Source organism: Porites lutea, chromosome 13 (genome assembly GCF_958299795.1).
Source record: "Porites lutea chromosome 13, jaPorLute2.1, whole genome shotgun sequence".
Classification (NCBI taxonomy): Eukaryota; Metazoa; Cnidaria; class Anthozoa; order Scleractinia; family Poritidae; genus Porites; species Porites lutea.
This window is the reverse complement of record NC_133213.1, coordinates 19,447,815-19,465,863: the sequence shown is the minus strand read 5'-3', so window position 1 is coordinate 19,465,863 and position 18,049 is coordinate 19,447,815. Positions and strand designations below refer to the sequence as shown.

The window sequence follows — 18,049 nt, the reverse complement described above, 5'->3', positions numbered from 1 at the left end:
GAAAAATAATATTATCGACGATCATGGCGAAGTGATTATGGCCAAAGTCTAAAGTCATGGCTTTTACATTTAGAGAAAACTTGAGTAACCCAAGAACATAGAATTCAACGCGTTGAAAGGGCAAAATCCCGCGGTGGAGAGAGTAAAATTGTGTTGCGGAATTCGCGCTGTTCTCGTTCGTTGGTTACAAATATGTCCTCTAGTTGGAGATTTTAAACACAAGCTCCCTTCACACATGAAGAGGAAAGAAAGTTATGAGCTTTGTACATCTTCTTGGCTTGACTATCGCTCGAGACCGGGCGGAAAAGAACGGCAAATATTCCGATCACATTCGCTCAAGTACAAACGGACGTAACGCTTGTTTTCCGCGCCGAGTGCTAATCACAGTGTTGTATTGTGGTTGCTTTTTTTCTTTTGGAACCACAATGGCTATTTTGGGACCAACATTGATGGAGTTAGGCCACTTGGTTCACCATGGTCTAGATATGATGAGCTGGTTGTTTTTTACTCAAGCGGCGTACGCACTGTTGGGAGCGAGCGTAGCAGGGATTTTATTGGACAGGTAAGATTCCGGCCACATATTCTACGGAAATTCGCTTTATTTCAAAGTTGATAGTCGGTGAAGCAGACTTGGGAATTACATTCAAAGACTTAAGGGCCACCTTAAAGGCCATAATAAACAGCACCAGGAGGAAGGTATAGTTACGGCTCAGTAGCTTTCATTGATGACCAGTCCCTCTTTAGATTTCAGCCATCCGTGAACAGCATGATAATTCATTAAAATGTTAGCGATTTAGAATTCCTTCAACATACTTAAAAGTTGCAACTACCTTGTAACGCACAATAAACAGTAGTACAGGAAAGTACTGTTCAGTAGCTTTCATTTGAGTGGTCACACTTCAGGATTTCATCCACATAACCAAAAGTAAGAATCACCTTGTACAGCAAAATAAACAGTACCACAGGAAGGTACTGCTCAGTAGCTTTTATTTGAATGGTAACACTTTAAGGTTTCATCCACAGGCTTAAAAGTTAAAACCACTTCTTACAGCACAATAAACAGTACTACAGGAAAGTACTGCTCAGTAGCTTTCATTTGAATGGTCACAAGTTAGGATTTCATCCACAGACTTAAAAGTTAAAACCACCTTGTAAGGCATAATAAACAGTACCTCAGGAAAGTACTGCTCAGAAGCTTTTGTTTGAATGGTCACACGTTAGGATTTCATCCACAGACTCAAAAATTAAAACCACCTTGTAAGGCATACTAAACAGCACCACAGGAAAGTACTGCTCAGTAGCTTTTGTTTGAATGGTAACAACTAAGGATTCCATCAACAATTAAAAGTAGAAAAACCAAACATCACCTAAAACTTACGCCAAAAAGTTAAAAAAAAAACAATGGCATTATGGGAAGCCTTCCCTGGGTGCAAGTCAGTTTTAAATCTAGTGACTAGTAGAGACCCCTACAACGATGTGGTCATATAAACAGTACAGGAAAAGTAATGTTTTCCAGTTTTCTTTTTAAAGGTCATTCTTAAAGATTTCGGCCGCAGAATCAAAAGTTGTAGCAACCTAGTAAAGCATAATAGTACAAACAGTATCGCAGGACTAAGAGTTACTTCTCCGCGTTGCTCCTGTCCGCGTAGTACTTTTCAGTACGTGTTTTTAATCGTGAATGTCTACTCTTAAGGATCCAATTCACTAGTCAGGGGCACCCAACGAGAATATAGTTCAAAACCACTTAAACATAGCATTGTTAAACGTATTTTAGCTTTTAAACGGTAGATATAGGCATATTTTTATCCCCTAAAAATTTTTCATCTGTTCGGATTTCCTAGCTGAAAGTCTAATGATCCGAAAATTATAGGGATCAAAACTTACCTTTTCGAAAATTCCACCCAGAAAAAAGGCTCCCGAAAATTCTAGGTGACCTTTTTAGGGTAAAACTCCTTTAAAAATAGGCAATTATACCATTATTTAAATGTTCGAAAATCCTAGGAGAGGCAGGCAAGCAAGAAATTTTACAACAAATGTTCCGAAAATTGTAGATCTCAAATCGTCTTCCGAACAGACATTTTCCTAAATTGTCGTTGGGTGCCCCTGCCTAGTCTACTCAAGAGTTAGGCCCAGTCTCCACAAATCCAGATATTTTTGAAACCGCAGATTTTTTACGCGTATCGGCCTTCCGTCCACACGAATCCAGTGAGTCCCCTCAACGAAATGGCATCTGTTTGAAGATTTTTGAAACCGCTTTTTTGGATGGGACGGAGCGAAGTCGTGTAGACGATTAGAACGGGATGTTTTCGATTTCAAACCCCTTGAACAGCGTTAAATTTCAGTCACAGATTCAAAAGCTAGAAGCACCTTGTACAGCAGCCATAATAAACAGTACCACGGGGAAAGTTCTACTCAGTAGCTTTCATTTCAGTGTTAACACTTTAGGTCTCATTAACAGGCTCAAAACGTTACATGAAATGACGGACGGCCTCTTGAAGTTTATGACTTAAGTAAAGTGGTCTCGAATATAGAACATTTTCGTTTATTAGTTTTATCCAACACCTGTACGGTGCGCGGATCAAGTTGTCTTTACTGTTTAAAAGTGTAGCCGATTTGGCCTTAAATTAAATAGACTACCTGCTGTTCAACTGGTACCACAAACACAAATTTTTTTGTGTGTTTATTGTCCCACTGTTTCTTTTGTTTGTCTGAAAGCTGATACAAGCAACCTGATACAAACATAAAGTAGATAAAATAATATCTCCAAGGGAAAAGTCGACATAACAACTAAGACGGCTATCCAAGAAATTTAACCCAAACTGGACACATTTCACCAAAGGGGTATAGATGTCACAATGGTTGGCAGGTTTGACCTGCTGCCGAGATTACGGTGCTGTAGTTTACACTTCTCTGGCTTTACGTGGACACAACGAAGACTCTGGCTGCTCAAGACTTGGACTTGATGAAAGAATTTTTGGCATATTTTTCAGCATAGCGTAAGAACTCTTAGCGGTTCTCTGACAAACCGTCATAACGGCACGTCAAACAGCCCGTTCAAGGGCAAAACTCTCGAGATTTTTTTCATAAGGTCTGGCACAGATTTCAGTCGCTGACAAATCATTCAGAGGTTGAATTGACAGTTGAGAGAGGTCAGCTCAACACAAGACAAGAAATGCTTCGACAAGTCATTTTTCCAGTGCTATGGGAAAGTTTTAAGTCTTACGCTGAAGGTCGCGTCGATGGACTACGACAAATTTGCGCGCCTCATTGTAGAACAATTTTCGCTCATTTCCTCTATTTTAGCACCTTCTTTATGTTCGGTATGTCAGTAGGAATGGCTGGGCCGACTCTCACGGATTATTTGATTTCATTTTTTGAAAATATTGACATAATTGATGCCCTCGCCTGGCTATTATTCACGCAGTCTACTTTTCGCTTCGTAGGCGCCATTGTTGCTGGTTTCCTCGTTGACAGGTAAAACCGGTTTTTCTTACTTGGTCGCAGACTCAGCAGGTTTAAGAGTGATCCTTTCTAGATTTTCATCTTTGAAAGCCCGTGATTCCAAGTCTGCTTCTGTTGTCGCCTTAGTTCTGTACGCATTGAAAATCTTTTTCATGGTGTCCAGGAATTACCCTATACGATAGACTAGCATGCACTCGGGCATCTTTGCGGACGCATTACATTTAAACCTCTTCATTGTGTTTCATTCTGAGAAATCGAATTAAGAACTAGCCATGCAAACTCCTTAGCAAGTTATCTTGATTTTCCTATAAAGTGTCCTGTTCAAATAGTAAAATAAAAAAATAATCCATATAACTTAGTTGGCCATTGATAATAAGTGTGGACGACAAATGCAAGACGACTATTTGCATTGTGTGCTTGTACGCAGGATTTTAGCCCGCGCACACCAGTGCAACGCATGCGCGCGCACGAACTTTTAAGGGTGTAAACTGCGATTTTAGTCCCACTTAAGGTGCACAGGATGGAAAGTCAAACTTTTAAGTCTGTGCATGAAATCCTAAAGTGTGACCATTCAAATGAAAGCTACTGAGCAGTACTTTCCCGTGGTACTGTTTATTATGCTGTTCAAGGTAGTTCTAACTTTTTTGAGTCTGGAGATGATATCCAAAAGGGCGACCATTCAAATAAGAGTTCCGTAGCAGTACTTTTCTGGGCACTGTTTACTATTCTGTGCAAAGTGGTTGTAACTTGTGAGTCGGTGACCGAAATCTTAAAGTGTGACCATTCAAATGAAAGCTACCGAGAAGCAGTTTCCTAAAATAATTATTTTACTTGTAAAGGAGTATTTAATGTACTTTTTTCTTTTCTCCTCAGATATGATATAAATCGTAACTTTATGCTTCTGTGCTTTCTGTTACTGAACGCTATTTTTCTGGCCGTGATTCCAATATGTCGGACATTATGGCTGCTGATTTTGTCAACAGCGGCGGCGGGATTCTCAGTTGGAATTTTAGACACCGCTACTAACGTACAGCTTATTGGGATTCATGGCAAGAAGGTAAAATAGTTTTAGTTTTTAACATGACGAGGTTTAAAATCCCAGCATAGGAAACTCATCGAATCCATCATGGCATCTTAGGTTATCAAGTGATGCACTCGACGTTTTGTCACGTGATTTTTACTCTAAATCACGTGGCATAAAGTCCCGAAAGATCGCAGGAACTTGGCAGCCAGCGTCCCTGTTCAATGTTCCTCTATTTAGAATTCCAATCATCGAAACATTTGCCTTTTTCTCGAGAGTTCAACAAATGGACGGATGTTTACTCGCAAACATTTTTCAAGAATCAAAACTTTTGCAATTTACCCTTCATGTGGTATTATCCTGTATTCTTGCTTTTTTTGATGCGGGCTATTTCGTCATAGCATAACGTGCGAACTAGTACTCTTCCACCACATGATTTTCTCACGGAAACAGCTGAGTCCACAACCTCGTAGGGCGGGTAGGAGAGAACCCTGGAAACGAGGTTGCTGAGTCCAACCGCGCCGCGCCGCTGTCTTTGCGCGACGTCAATGGTCCCCTTCATTCGGCCTACTATTTCACGCTCCACGTCAGCCATAGAACAATACAGAATAATTGTCAACATCTTTCTTATAACAATGGCTGGTCATTAATTAGCTGGCGGATTTAGGCAAACCACAAATGGGGAAATATTTTGAATGAATGGTAATTACAGTTATCTGTACGTATTGAAAGTTTCCCGCATGACAATCAAACAGTTCTCGCTTATAATTATTCCACACTTGGCTAATATTCAATTTCCCTTTTATTTCTGCTTCAGGTTTCTCCTTACTTACAGGTAAGAAGAATTGTCCAGTTATTATTATTATTATTATTGTTATTATTGTCACCATTATAATAGAAATTTGTACCGCGCAGTTTCTATGAGAATATTCAACTGCGCCTAGTTAGTTAGCTTCCTTCCTATTCTTAAAACGAGATATAATCTTGTTACTGTTGTTATTTCTTTTTTCAGGCTCTTTATTTTTCGTACGGCTTTGGTGCATTCGTGAGCCCGCTAATAGCAGAACCTTTTCTCAGTGGTACTCCCCATCCAGATATCGGGCTGCCGGCAGCCAAGAGGGGGAATCCGCTACCCTACGGTGGAATGGGACATCGTGGGCACCATCATTTATCACACAGACCAACCAATCACATGAGAGACACTTTCTATACTGAGCCAGAAAAATATAAGAGCGAAGTTCAAGTAGCTTATTGGATTATAGCTTTAGCACATGTAAGTTATTAAGTTCTCAAGATGTCCTACAGTATCTCCGAAATGGAAAAAGGGTTTCTTAAGTGAGCAATGTGTATCGATAAAGTAATTAGAGATATTTTCTACTATCATTCGATGTAAATTTTTCTTCCTTTTCATTGGCCGAGAACCAACCACGTGACCTGCAAATAACTGCCTACAAATAATGGTCTGCTCATGCGCAATGTCGTCCAGCTATGGTTGGCTGCAAATAATATTCTACTCATACGTAAATGTGAAAGCACGCTTTTCTCCTTCTTGCGATCGCTCTTGCGTGAAAATCGCAGCTTCCCGAAGATATTTATCAAAAAACAAACTCGGTGACTGAATGATAAATCAATTATCCGTAATTCATAATCGCTTTTACTCTCGACTTTCTTGATGGTTAACTGCATTGGCCATTTTGAAGTTGCTCAGGAGACTGGGTCAGGTTGCATTATAGAAATGTTTCGGGGAAGTTATGGCTTCTTTTTTGGGGCTTACGAGGTTGCGCAGGGAACTGGGTCAAAATTTTTCCCTTCAAAACAGACCCATGAAGCATTTCGTCACCATCGAGTCCTAATCGATTGTAACTTTAAAATGTCCAATGGCTAGAGACGGACAGCTGCCTTAGACGTATGTCTCGAGGTGCAATTGACCTCTGCCGCTCGTCAGCGGTTTTCTATGACTCTCTTTAAAACAGCACTATGTAAGTAGCACACTCCTGCTTTTCTCAACGATGTCCTTCTTAGAGAGAGTTGATTTAAAGGGTCTGCAACAATACAGATAGTTACAGAAACAACTTAACTTTCTATAATTTACGAGACATTTTTCGACGATACATCCGCTATCAACAGTGTTAAATACTTTGAAATTACCGTTGAATTGAAATCGCGGACAAAGTTCGTTACATTGCGTTTTAAGTATTGCGTACTTGAAAGTTTAAAAAATTGACTTCACTGAACTTACAGTGAGATAGTTAGGCTTAAATGTTACATCTGTTGATTGAGTCTGGTTTCCTTAAGCTTAACTTGAAACTTAGTAGCCGCAGATTCAAGGATCTCGCTCGCAGCAATCCGCTGAGCAGGACCGATTTCGACAGAAACAGGGACTCTGCGGATATCTACATATCACATACTAATTTGTTTCTATTCGTATATAGTTACCAGTTGTTATAGGTCTGGCATATATTGTCATAACAGACAAGTGGGAGGAACACAGATTAAAAACTCAAGCTGCCAGCAAAACAGAAAGCAAAGATAGCACTTCTGAAAACCCCGATGGAGATATAGAAGGTAAAATTTTGCGCTTAATTCGCAGAGAGATTAGAAAATCAAGATAGACCAGCTGCTTTCAGAACTAGCGCGAGAGACTTACGAAGGGCGAGCGGCTAATGCGTAAGATGCGTAAAGAAATGTCCGTAAATCTGCTTGATTATACGACTTCGCTCGCCATTTGTGGTTCTTAGGCTTACGACTGCTCGCGGTTTATAATCTTGACGGTGTGTGAGATGGTAATTTAACAGGAGAATAACTTTTATTAGTGAACAGTTCCCGATATACACCCTATGTGAGTTCCAAAAGAACCCGGCGAAACAACAATTTGCCTCATGCAAATCACAACACGTACAATTGAACAGAACTGAATTAAGTTACTGTAATAGATCGTACATACTGTACGTTGAGAAACTGTCCAGAGCAAAAACTCAATCTCCCCTAAAAAAACACGTGCAAATTCCCTTGGGGAATTTTGTAAAAACAATACAGAATTGTAACTACACCGAAACCGGAACCGGAAATAAACGGTAGCCACACCCTTGATGGAATTTTTTCGAGCGACATGATGAAGGGCAATCGGGAGAGGCGATCGACCAAAGGGAGACGTTGAATAGGGGCATGGATCAAAGAAAGTGGTCGTGAGCAGAGGTTACTGAGTGAGAATAGGGGGCAAACAAACTCCTACCCAAGGCTTTTCTCTCGAAAACTAAAGCTATTTTCACATTGTAACGGAAGAAAGCACACAAAAAGATATCTAGTATAGTATGAACTAGACTACGAGCAGTCTCCCTTTTTTTAGTCGGTCGAGCGAAAAGCGTGAGACACGACAATGACCACGCCCACGACAGAAGACGCGTGAATTCCCTTCGCTATATCGAAAGTCTAAGTATGAACATTAACGGCACAGATCTTGGTTGTTTACATATCTTAAACACTGTGCCGGAGCGGTTGACCGGGAGGGTTTGGTACACTAAATCCTAGCCCTCACCTCTGGGTATTTACTTCCGTTTTATTGGATTCCAGTCTTCGCTCGTACTTCTTCACTTAAAGACTTTTTATAGTTTTCTGGCCCTGTGGAGTCACGTGACAACATTTGCATAATTGAAAAACACCAAATTGACAGAAATCACCCATGAAGTGTTCGGTAAAGTCTCATCTTTCAAATGCTTAAGTGCTCAGAGATAGACCACCACCCATCACTTTTTGACTGAATAATTGGGGGCCCATGCCTTAATTTACCTGAGATTCCGTGACGGTCTGAATAATAATAATGGAATTTATATAGCGCTTATACATCGCTGTTCTAAGCGCTTGAATACCTGTTGAAACTGCACCAAGGAATGGCGCAGAACCTATCCGATATGTTTGCTGTGCATTCGAGATCAGCGCGGCGCAGCTTTACTCCGTCGCAGAAATAGCGCCGAGATCGCGGTTCTCATGTGAACAGAATCCCTATTGCGTGTGATTTTCGTGCAGGTGAAAAAGCTATTCGGTATATTGTGAAGAGACAAACTTGCCTAGTCCCTGTACGGCGTTTTCCCAGTCCCTGTCGGGAAACATTTTCGCATGGACCACGTGACCCGAAACGCTTTGGCCGCGAGGAGAAATGAGGCCTAGGGACTAGGCAAGAGACAAACTAAGGAAAAAGCTCGGGGGACGAAGTTGAAAAGCAAATAGGTTCAGCAATCATCTACTAGTCACAGAATGTAAATTAAGATTTATCTTGTCTTTTAGGTTTGCAGAACAAGGTTCACTTAGATACAGAAACTCTAAGGCCTGGTCTGTGCGATGACTCAACAAATAAAACGCAGATCATGTGCATCACATTCTGGACATCATTTTTAGTTTTTCTCTATGACGGAATGCAGGTACTGAACTGATAACTTGGTAGGACGATTTTGTATTGAAAGAAGTTCATCTATTGATCTGTGAAGATGCGGTGCTGTGGTAGTAAATAATTAGATTTTGCTGACTGGTTTGAGGGACTTTCGCGCCCAGATCGTTCTAAAAATAATTAAAGTTGTCGTTGAAAACGCCGTGACAAGAGTAAATGAAAGATGCTCTCTAGGTCATGAACTCCTGGCCCATAAGAGGATGTTAATCCCCGGGTTACAAGGGACGCCGGGAATAGTAGGGACCAATCATATATCTTCTCTTTTTACCTCCCCTTCTCAGGGTTCTTACGGTGGGTACGTTTATACCTATGCAGTCAAGAGTCCTTTGCGAATGACGTCAGCACAGGGTGCCTTTCTTACTTCTGTATTTTGGGTGAGTATGAGCACAGGATGCCTTTCTTACTTCTGTGTGTGTTTTAGAACTTTTTTCTTTCGAAAAGTCGGGAAATGTATCGTTCTTTAGGTAGAGATCTCGACACAGCTATAAGTCGAATACTCAGAATTCATAAGTCAAGATGACATAAAAGTAATTCTCGGATAAGGACGACAAACCGTTGGCCCTGTCTCATAACCCTCGTACTTATAAATTCTGTTGGACGCTAAAGAACCCACACGCTGTTTGTAAGGAGTAGGTAACGTACGCCCCGGTGAGGTGGACTATCTTTTTCGGGCCCGCAGTAATTAGCAGTCATAGGCTGTTACTTTGACCCTTCCAAATTGGCGAACCTGAGTAACTAAAGTACTTAATTTCATTCCTTCAGTCGATACTTTGTGTTATAGGAAGATATCTCACGATGAGAGCCGAGACCTCGTCGCATTATAAGCGCTTCAACATGCTGATCTCCATTTGACAACTCATCAAATTTCAAGCAATCACTCGCGCGCGACTCGTAAAAAACCTAGGCGGTCTAGTTCTTCTAGAGCGATTCGCGAACAGACATGGCCCGAATGTCCTATTTATCAATTTATCTATTAATCACTTACTTAATTTTTTTTTTTGTCTTCAGGGTTCTCTCGCCTTGGGTCGTCTTGTTTCGATACCTATCGCCCTTTTCTTGTCTCCTGCAATTATGCTTCTCGTCGACCTGGTAGGTTAGATATATAGAGAGATAGAGAGATAGATAGATAGATAGATAGATAGATAGATAGATAGATAGATAGATAGATAGATAGATAGATGGATGGATGGATGGATGGATGGATGGATGGATGGATGGATGGATGGATGGATGGATGGATGGATGGATAGATAGATAGATAGTTTATTTATAATTACATCGCAACCGAGAGGTTGAATTAGGCGATTATTTACAAATAATTATGATTACTTAAAAATACTACCACTAATAAGCAAATCTAAAAAACATAAAAAAAAAAAAAACGAAATCGACATGATAAAAAGCAATCGAGACTTCTGAAACTATAGATCGGGAACACAGTTTAAGCTTTGAGGGCGTTGGACGTAATAAAACTATTACGGAATCTGTTGGTCTTGAAAACGGACCTCAATTCCCGTGTGTTTCTTAGGCTCGACCTCCAGGTATTAAATACCTTAAATTAAATCCGTAAATTTCATGAGATCTTCAATATCCTTCCTAATAATCCACACTGGTGGAAAAAGGAAGAAAAAGAAGTGCTTCAAAGCTAAGCTGAATTAACCAAAAACCCGCGAAATGCACGGAAAAACGTGCAAAGCGTGTTTATAGCTACGTGATCACGAAGGACGTTCAGTCCGTGCTAATCGCATGGGTAGTCAAAGAAAAACGTACAGTTCATGAAAAGAGCCAAAATACACGGTGACAAGCTCGAGAAAAGAAAACATATAAATGCAAAGTGAGAGGGAAAATCATGGTGTACAGGCGATGCTGCGGTGGCCCACGCTAAACTTAATAAAAACCATTATTTTACCAAAATTGTTACTTAAATACGCAAATAATGTTATTTGGCCGCGCGTGAAACAAGTATTATGGACTCAAAATTTGCTTTCTTTTAAGATATGGTAAAACGGACAACAAAAACGTACATTTTATTCCAGTCGCAATGTTGCTGCAAAACGTGTTGAATAGCAATGTTAATTTTTGAGAGTTTTAGCACCCACGAATAAAATCTCTCTTACAACAAATGAAGTTGTTACAGGTCGCGAAAAGTTGTTGTTGCAAGACATGATAACAAGTGAGTAGTAAAACTCGAAATATCGCCTTTCAATTGTTGCAAAAAAAATGCGCGTTTGCGTACCCGTTTTTACGGTAGCTTTACCCAAGAACCTAAAACATTTTTACCTCCCACATGCGGTATTTTGTTCAGAAACGAGCGGTTCCTAGTTTAGTACAAACCTAAAGATCCAAGGACGGTGACGGTTGTTTAAATGTCGCTTAAAAAGTGAGTTCGCGTTCTTTCGATCTTGAAAGTTCATTGCTATTATTCCAAATCACTTACTTTGTCAAATGTAGGCGAACACTCCTGGAGTTGAGGAACCATATCCAAGTTCAGTAAGAGAAAGAAAATTTAGTGGAGGCTTGTTTACGTCCTCCACAAAACGTGTAATTAGGCATTTTCACGTCTTAGTCGTGCACTGACGTCAAAGCAATGTACAAAAAAGTGTGATGCACGTGCAAAATTGTTATTTTGCTTATTTTCTTACTCGGGACGATTCGCAACGGCGATTTTTAGCACAACACAGCGTTGGAATATTGCGAAATTGATTCAAATGGTAGAAGCATTGTTTCAACATTCAAATGCTGTGTTGCGCAAAAAATCGTCGTTGCCAAGCGTCTCCTGTATAAACATCACCTTAAAACCAATTGCTCTTTTTTTACTTTTCTCGTTCCCGTCGATGTTTTCGTATCTAAAGGCCCCTAACAATCGCGTTAAAGGGAACAATGCTTCCGCACAATACTACTTGCTCAGAAAATGTCATTAGGATTAAACAAACTATTTATGTCGAATTATTGCAAACTGTTTGATTACTTGCTTTTGTGGTTTATTTTCCAGATTGGTTGCTTGGTTTCTAGTTTATTAATGTTAATCTTTAGAGCAAGTGAGTCTGCGCTGTGGATGGGTACTAGCACATTTGGTCTTTTCATGAGCAACGTGTTTCCCACAAGTGTGGCACTAGCTGAGCAGTATTTTAATGTTACAGGTACCTTGTGCTTTAGTAATAGTGGGTGTTGCATTTCCCCAGACAGTTTCCGTAGTGGAACGCTGACCCATTTTGGAGTCAATGCGGTAAAGACGGTTGAAGTCTGGCAGCATTGCACCACCGTACCTAGGGTTGGTTAGCCACCCGAAACACAGAAACATTCAGTATCTTTCTCTATAATGAGAATCACTTCTTGACATAATGATCATGAAGTTGGGGGAAAACTCATAGCACTGTAGTAATTTGTAAAATATTTAAAAAAAACCAGAGAAGGGTTATAGGAAGAAGGGACCTTTGCAAAAAGTTCAAATATAAACCTATTTGGAAAAAGTTAACATGGTAAATGGTTTGGTTACATGTATACTGGAACGCGAACCAAAGATCCCCAAAATGCAAAACCGATGCACTGGCTATAATCGACCACGAAAAGTGCCAGCGTGTCTGTTTTTTGGGTTTTGTCCTCTACCTGCTAATCCTCATTAATTGTACTGTATGTGGAGCCATAACCCCGAGTCACCATACGACAGCTTTCCCGACGTTGACGGTCGGCTATTCCCTGCAAACAGAAGGTTATCTACAGTCGAACCTGCCTTAACGTACACCTCCCCTAAGCGGACAATTGTTCTGATTCCATGGGTATCCGCTTTCGAAGAGGTTCCACTGTATCAACACTCTGATGCTATACACATTGCGGACCTATTCTGGACCTCTTGCTGACCTAGAAGTTACCTAACGCTATATTCGCACTATATCGGCTGGCTTTTGCGCCGGCACGAAAACCATACCGAATAGGGCTTCTAACACACGAGAACGATGATTTTCGCGCGATTTCTGTAACGGAGTGAAACTGCGACGTGCCGGTCTCTAAGGTGGAGAGTCAAATATCGGATAGGTGTTTATACTATAAGGGATACCTTTCCGTGATGCCACGAAAAGCTACTCGGTATGTTGTGAACATAACCTAAGAGTTCACTGTACTTACGCACTTGTTAGCATAGAGCCTGTTAAGCTTTATCCTTGAAAACCCGCTGATTTAATGCTCATCTTTTTTCCCATTCCTTTTTTAGGTACAGTGACTTGTATGTTTGTTGTGAGCGCCGCTATTGGAGAGATGATTATACCACTCATCGTGGGTAAAGTGTTCGACTATGTGGGAACGATCAGTTTTCTGGCTGAGGGCTGCATTCTATGCTTCGCCGCATTTGGCGCTTACCTAGCAGTATTAATTATTGGAAAAGGAACAGCGTCTCACGAGAGGAAAAGAGAAGGTAAAATATGTTCACAAATGTATATTGAATAACCTCTAAACATCGAGGGGTTCTATGGCCTCGTTTGGTCAGCCCCCGCGCGTTTTGGTAAACTCGTCCCCAGGGAACAGCCCTGGGAACGAGGTTGGCGTTCCAGATGGAATTGAAATTTGGAAGTATTGGTTTTTGGGGAGACGGTACACTCACGGTAGTCCGAGAAACAGCCGACATTACGCGACGTCACCATTGCTTTCTGCGCGAAATGACGTCAGAGAAACGAGCGCAGAAATTCCATACTGATGACGTGTCACTACCCAGATCTGGGTAGTGCTTCTGATTGGTTGAAGCAAATTTCCCACGCAGCACCGCAACCAATCAGAAGCACCACTCAGATCTGGGTAGTGACGCGTCATCAGTATGGAATTTATGGGCTTGTTTCTCAGTCGTCTATTCGCGGGGAAACCAGTGGTTGTGCCGCGAAATGTCGGCTGTTTCTCAAGCTAAAAAGACGGCGGAAAAAAAGTATCAGAGAAAAACTTCTCGGATCAAGGATAGGAGCCCATTAATGAGCTTTTGACAAACGGATGGGGACAAACAACAACCGATGGCGGCGGCGTATAGCTTGACGTCGCCTTCGTGATATACGAACCCTGGATAGATTATTGAGAGGGGAGTGGTCTCACTAATGCGCGACACCAGTCTTCTTCACAGGACTGCACTTCGACAAATCGCGCGGGGCGAAGTGTATGAATGGAAATAAGCGAAACAGAAGGCATCATGGGAAGGAGAAGAACGGTAGCGACGCACTGTCCCTCCACTTTCTTTGCCCCACTGTACTTTGTATAAAAATAGCGCGTAGCTGAGGAGACGCCTAATAACCAAGCAGGCGCAACCCAACACTTACACCTTCCTCCTTGGGCAATCCTCACACTTTTACAGATGAAAATTCAAGAAGAGCATAAATCCCGCCTTGCAGCAAGGACTGTTTATCATTCTACTCAAGTTTGCTGTCTAGTTGAAACGCTATTTCTAATTCCTTTTTTTTTCGTCACAGTAATCGGAGAAGGCAACGCGGAAGTAAAAAATGACGATGATGCTGATGCAGAAAAAGATTCTGAGAAGCAGGAAAAATCAGAGGAAAAATCACCCAAGAGATGATCTTTCTCTTCGAGGGTAGTCAGAAATTAGAGATATTTTGTTATGACTAAGACCAGAGCCAACCAAGAAAGTAGACGTTTATTTTTTGAAAAATTAGTCTCATTAACATGAGAAAAATAGGGCGACTGGAACCCAGTAAGATTTTATCACACGGTCAGGATTGAGAGAGATCTGAGAAAGAGCTAAGGTTGCCATTGTCACGCTAATGATAGGAGTCCTACTGGAATAGAATTGAGAAAAAAAGTTATGACGCCAAAAACTAAATATGTGAAATTATGGGATTGGTTTGCATATCCGGAAAGAACAAGCCTGAAAAATGCTTACTTGCTAAAAATCTGCCAGTTGGTGCAAATTGGTAAGGAAGTATAAGCAACGTTATGTTGTGATGACTCCATTTAAATCCTTCTGGGTCGTTAACGTTGCGATCCCAGCCAATTTTAGAAGATTTCTACAGAGTCATCAGAGCAAACCTCCGGTGCTTGTATCTACCCACCAATTTGCACTAACAGGTTGATTTTTTGCAAGGGTTTTTTTCATCTTTTCTTAGTGAATATGCTAACCAATCCCATTATTTCACAAGTTTGAATTTTTGTGACCTCACACTTCTCTTTTCTATTGAATTTACTCTCTAAGCCCGTTAAGTGAGCTGGATAGCTTTGTAACTTTTCCGACTTATGGTTGCAATTTAGAAACGGAGAGAGAGAGAGTGAGAGACACGGACTTGTCAACCACTGATATGATGTACGCATAAAAAAAGACTTCTTTATATTTTTGGCTGTTGTTGAAAGGTGTCATCTACCAGACAGTTATAGTTACAATTCCTTCTTGGTGGCTAAAGCTTCTACAGCTAAAAAACATTTGTATATAAAAAAACGAAAAACAAATGTATGTTATCAATTTTGTACAATATGTAAGTAGTTTTGTACTTGGTGAAATAGAATTAAAGAACCGCAGTCACTGAATTCTCGGCCATACTTTGGTTTGTAGTTCATTACTATCTATATTTCTTTTCTATCTAAACTTAACTCTTAGACGTTACTATGGCGAGAAATAGCCGTGCTCTTAACCTGCGATCAGGGTTTTTAATAAAAGGGAAGAAGGACCGCCTGATCGCAGGTTACCTTGCCCTCTAGACTGTTCACAGTCCCCTATTTTTTCGTGAGATCGTTTAGATATAGCGCGTCTTACCGTTAATGACGGCCACCTTGATTTTCAAATGTACCGAGGGGGCGGGCGTCGGGGATTATAGCTCTAAGTAGTTTTGACACTCATGCAAGATGGTAGTCTGCTACACAGCATTGCGTGACGACACTAAAAACGGCTGTGTAGCAGACTAGCAAGATGGCAGCCCGTAACGTAAAGCGCTCGATCTCGATGATCTTACGGAAAAATAGAGGACTGTGAACAGTTTACTTCCTCTCGAAATACGTGACACGAACGCGCAATTAGGGAGTTTAAGCAAAGACAATTTTCAGCAACGGACGTTAACCGGAAGTGAGGCGGTTCCCTTTCACCTGAAACACTTGAGAAAGCAAAACCACAAAGACAAACCAATGAGGTTCAGCCGGATCTTTAGTAGACGTGGATCAGTAAAATCTTGAGTACCAAATTTTAAAATTAATACAGTAGCGGGAGCTATACCTGCCTTGACGCTACCAAATTTCCATTGCTAAGTATCTTTACTCTTATAGAGACGATTTGCTAGAAAATTTGGGAAAGACCACTGCCCATTGCGAAAAGTCCACTTCCGGTCGACATGCGTCGCTGAAAACGTCCATATAATTTCCCATCCTTGCTGCACCTCTCCTTGAGCAATCATCTCACTCAGCTTCCTTTTTTGCCTCGCTCTTAGAAATAACGCATGTGTGTTTGTATTAACGTGAGAGTGAGATCTTTCTAAGAGATTAATAGCAACAACAACGACAACAACGAGCTTTATTGCATGACCATACAAGCACATACAGTATTGCAAAAGCTATTTTTAGGAATCAAAATTACAACACAGGGCAATTACGTTACTTTGGTGATAATTTGTCACGAACATCAAAACAAGTGGAAACGTTTTATGAATTGTATATTGATAAAGTAATGAGAAGAGTTCATCAGTTCTTTGATCAAACCGTTTATAGGTAACTGGGTAATATTTGGAATCAGAGTCTTGACTTTATAGTAAAATTTATTCCTAATCATAGTGTATGCAGGACATTGAAAAAGAAAGTGAACTTCTTCTTAGAATAGCAGATAGAAAATTTGATAATACATATGTGATCAGCCACACCCGATTTAGGTTGTTCATAGCGCTATCCACCGGATAAATCGCTATCCAGGGGATAAGTACTACTAATTAGGGAAATCGATTGCGTTATCCACTGGATAGAGATTTATCCGGTGGATAGCGCCATCCACCTTTTGAAGACCTCTTTGAACAACTGGGGCTAGGTGGTTAAAAGCGGGGTTAAAAAACTACTCCTGACCTCTTATTCCCCGAATTCGTATTTTAAGTCCAGCCTACATGAAATACCAAGAGTAATGATTTGTGAAATCTGAAATGGATTGTTTGAATCACTTATTCGCCTAATAAAACATTAAGAGATTCTAGGGAGTTTTACCTCTTTATTTTTCAGTGGATTTTTTACGGCTTCTGTGTAGGGGACTGGCAACTAGTTTTCATTTTGGCGCCTTTGAGCCTCGTTTCCACAAAACGGACGTGTTGTCCGTGATGGGAATTTACATCCTCAAAAAGTTCAGACCGTACACTGCGTGTAGTTTCTCACTGATCTTAACATTTCAAGGGGGAAAATGAAAACAAATTTCAAACCTCCTTGTCTAAGGTTAGGAAATGTTCTTTACTTAGGAAAATGGAAGCGATCGGCTTTGAAATAGACCCCGCAATTGATGTAGTTGTTGTGCCAACGCAGTGGCCTGTCCAAAGTTCGACTGGGATTTGTGCGTTCATCGTTTATTCGGATTGTAAAATGTTGCCACAAAGTGCAGATGATTTTTTCGTTTGACTTTGGTTTGAAAAAGAGAGGAAAGGTAAGGCCATAGTTTCATTATTCTTTTTTTTTGAGGTGCAGGCTGCAAGATCCTACAATTTGCGAAGTGTTCAAATTGACAACCTTTGTACCTTTCAGGCAGGCTGGGGGACATGTGGAGGTGGGGTGGGGGTGGGGTACACTGTTTCAAAATAGGCCAATTTTCCATATGCTATTAATCGAATTCATACTTTACTTTAACGCTTGGGGAAATAAAATTATCGAATTTTATTACTCATCCCTGTCTTACAATATGTTTTTTTATGTTTTTTTCCCCCAAGACCTGAATTGTGATATATCCAAATATTGGTCTATAATAATTTGTAGACCAATATTTTGGCTAAATTTATCATCTTTTTTACTATCTTGACCTCTATAGTATAGTGAGTAAGTAGTGCTACAGTTGGACCGATGTAAGACCACCTATTTTGAGTGACCATCTGTTGCAAGGTTCTTAGGAAACAAAAATAAACAGTGGCAGATCCAGGGGGAGGGGGAGGGGGGTTCAGACCCCCCATCACTCCTGTGGTTGTTTTTTACCACTT

The 18,049-nt window shown here is 40.7% G+C and overlaps 1 protein-coding gene across 1 annotated transcript; it reads left to right on the top strand.

Moving 5' to 3' along the window:
• The first annotated feature begins 19 nt into the window (after positions 1 to 19).
• LOC140922771 (major facilitator superfamily domain-containing protein 4A-like) lies at positions 20 to 14,685 on the top strand. The gene is made up of 11 exons (XM_073372795.1): positions 20 to 562; positions 4,336 to 4,519; positions 5,301 to 5,318; positions 5,496 to 5,756; positions 6,916 to 7,048; positions 8,765 to 8,898; positions 9,206 to 9,298; positions 9,933 to 10,013; positions 11,917 to 12,068; positions 13,136 to 13,332; positions 14,366 to 14,685. Exons 1-11 carry the CDS (start codon positions 255 to 257, stop codon positions 14,467 to 14,469), a joined length of 1,665 nt encoding a protein of 554 aa, XP_073228896.1. The 5' UTR covers positions 20 to 254; the 3' UTR covers positions 14,470 to 14,685.
• Positions 14,686 to 18,049: the final 3,364 nt, after the last annotated feature.

Excerpts from the sequence above, each read along its gene's own strand:
- LOC140922771 (XM_073372795.1), top strand. The coding sequence starts at position 255 with ATGAGCTTTGTACATCTTCTTGGCTTGACTATCGCTCGAGACCGGGCG. Across the intron at positions 7,049-8,764 it reads CCCCGATGGAGATATAGAAG|GTTTGCAGAACAAGGTTCAC; the intron begins GTAAAATTTTGC and ends CTTGTCTTTTAG. Across the intron at positions 13,333-14,365 it reads TCACGAGAGGAAAAGAGAAG|TAATCGGAGAAGGCAACGCG; the intron begins GTAAAATATGTT and ends TTTTCGTCACAG.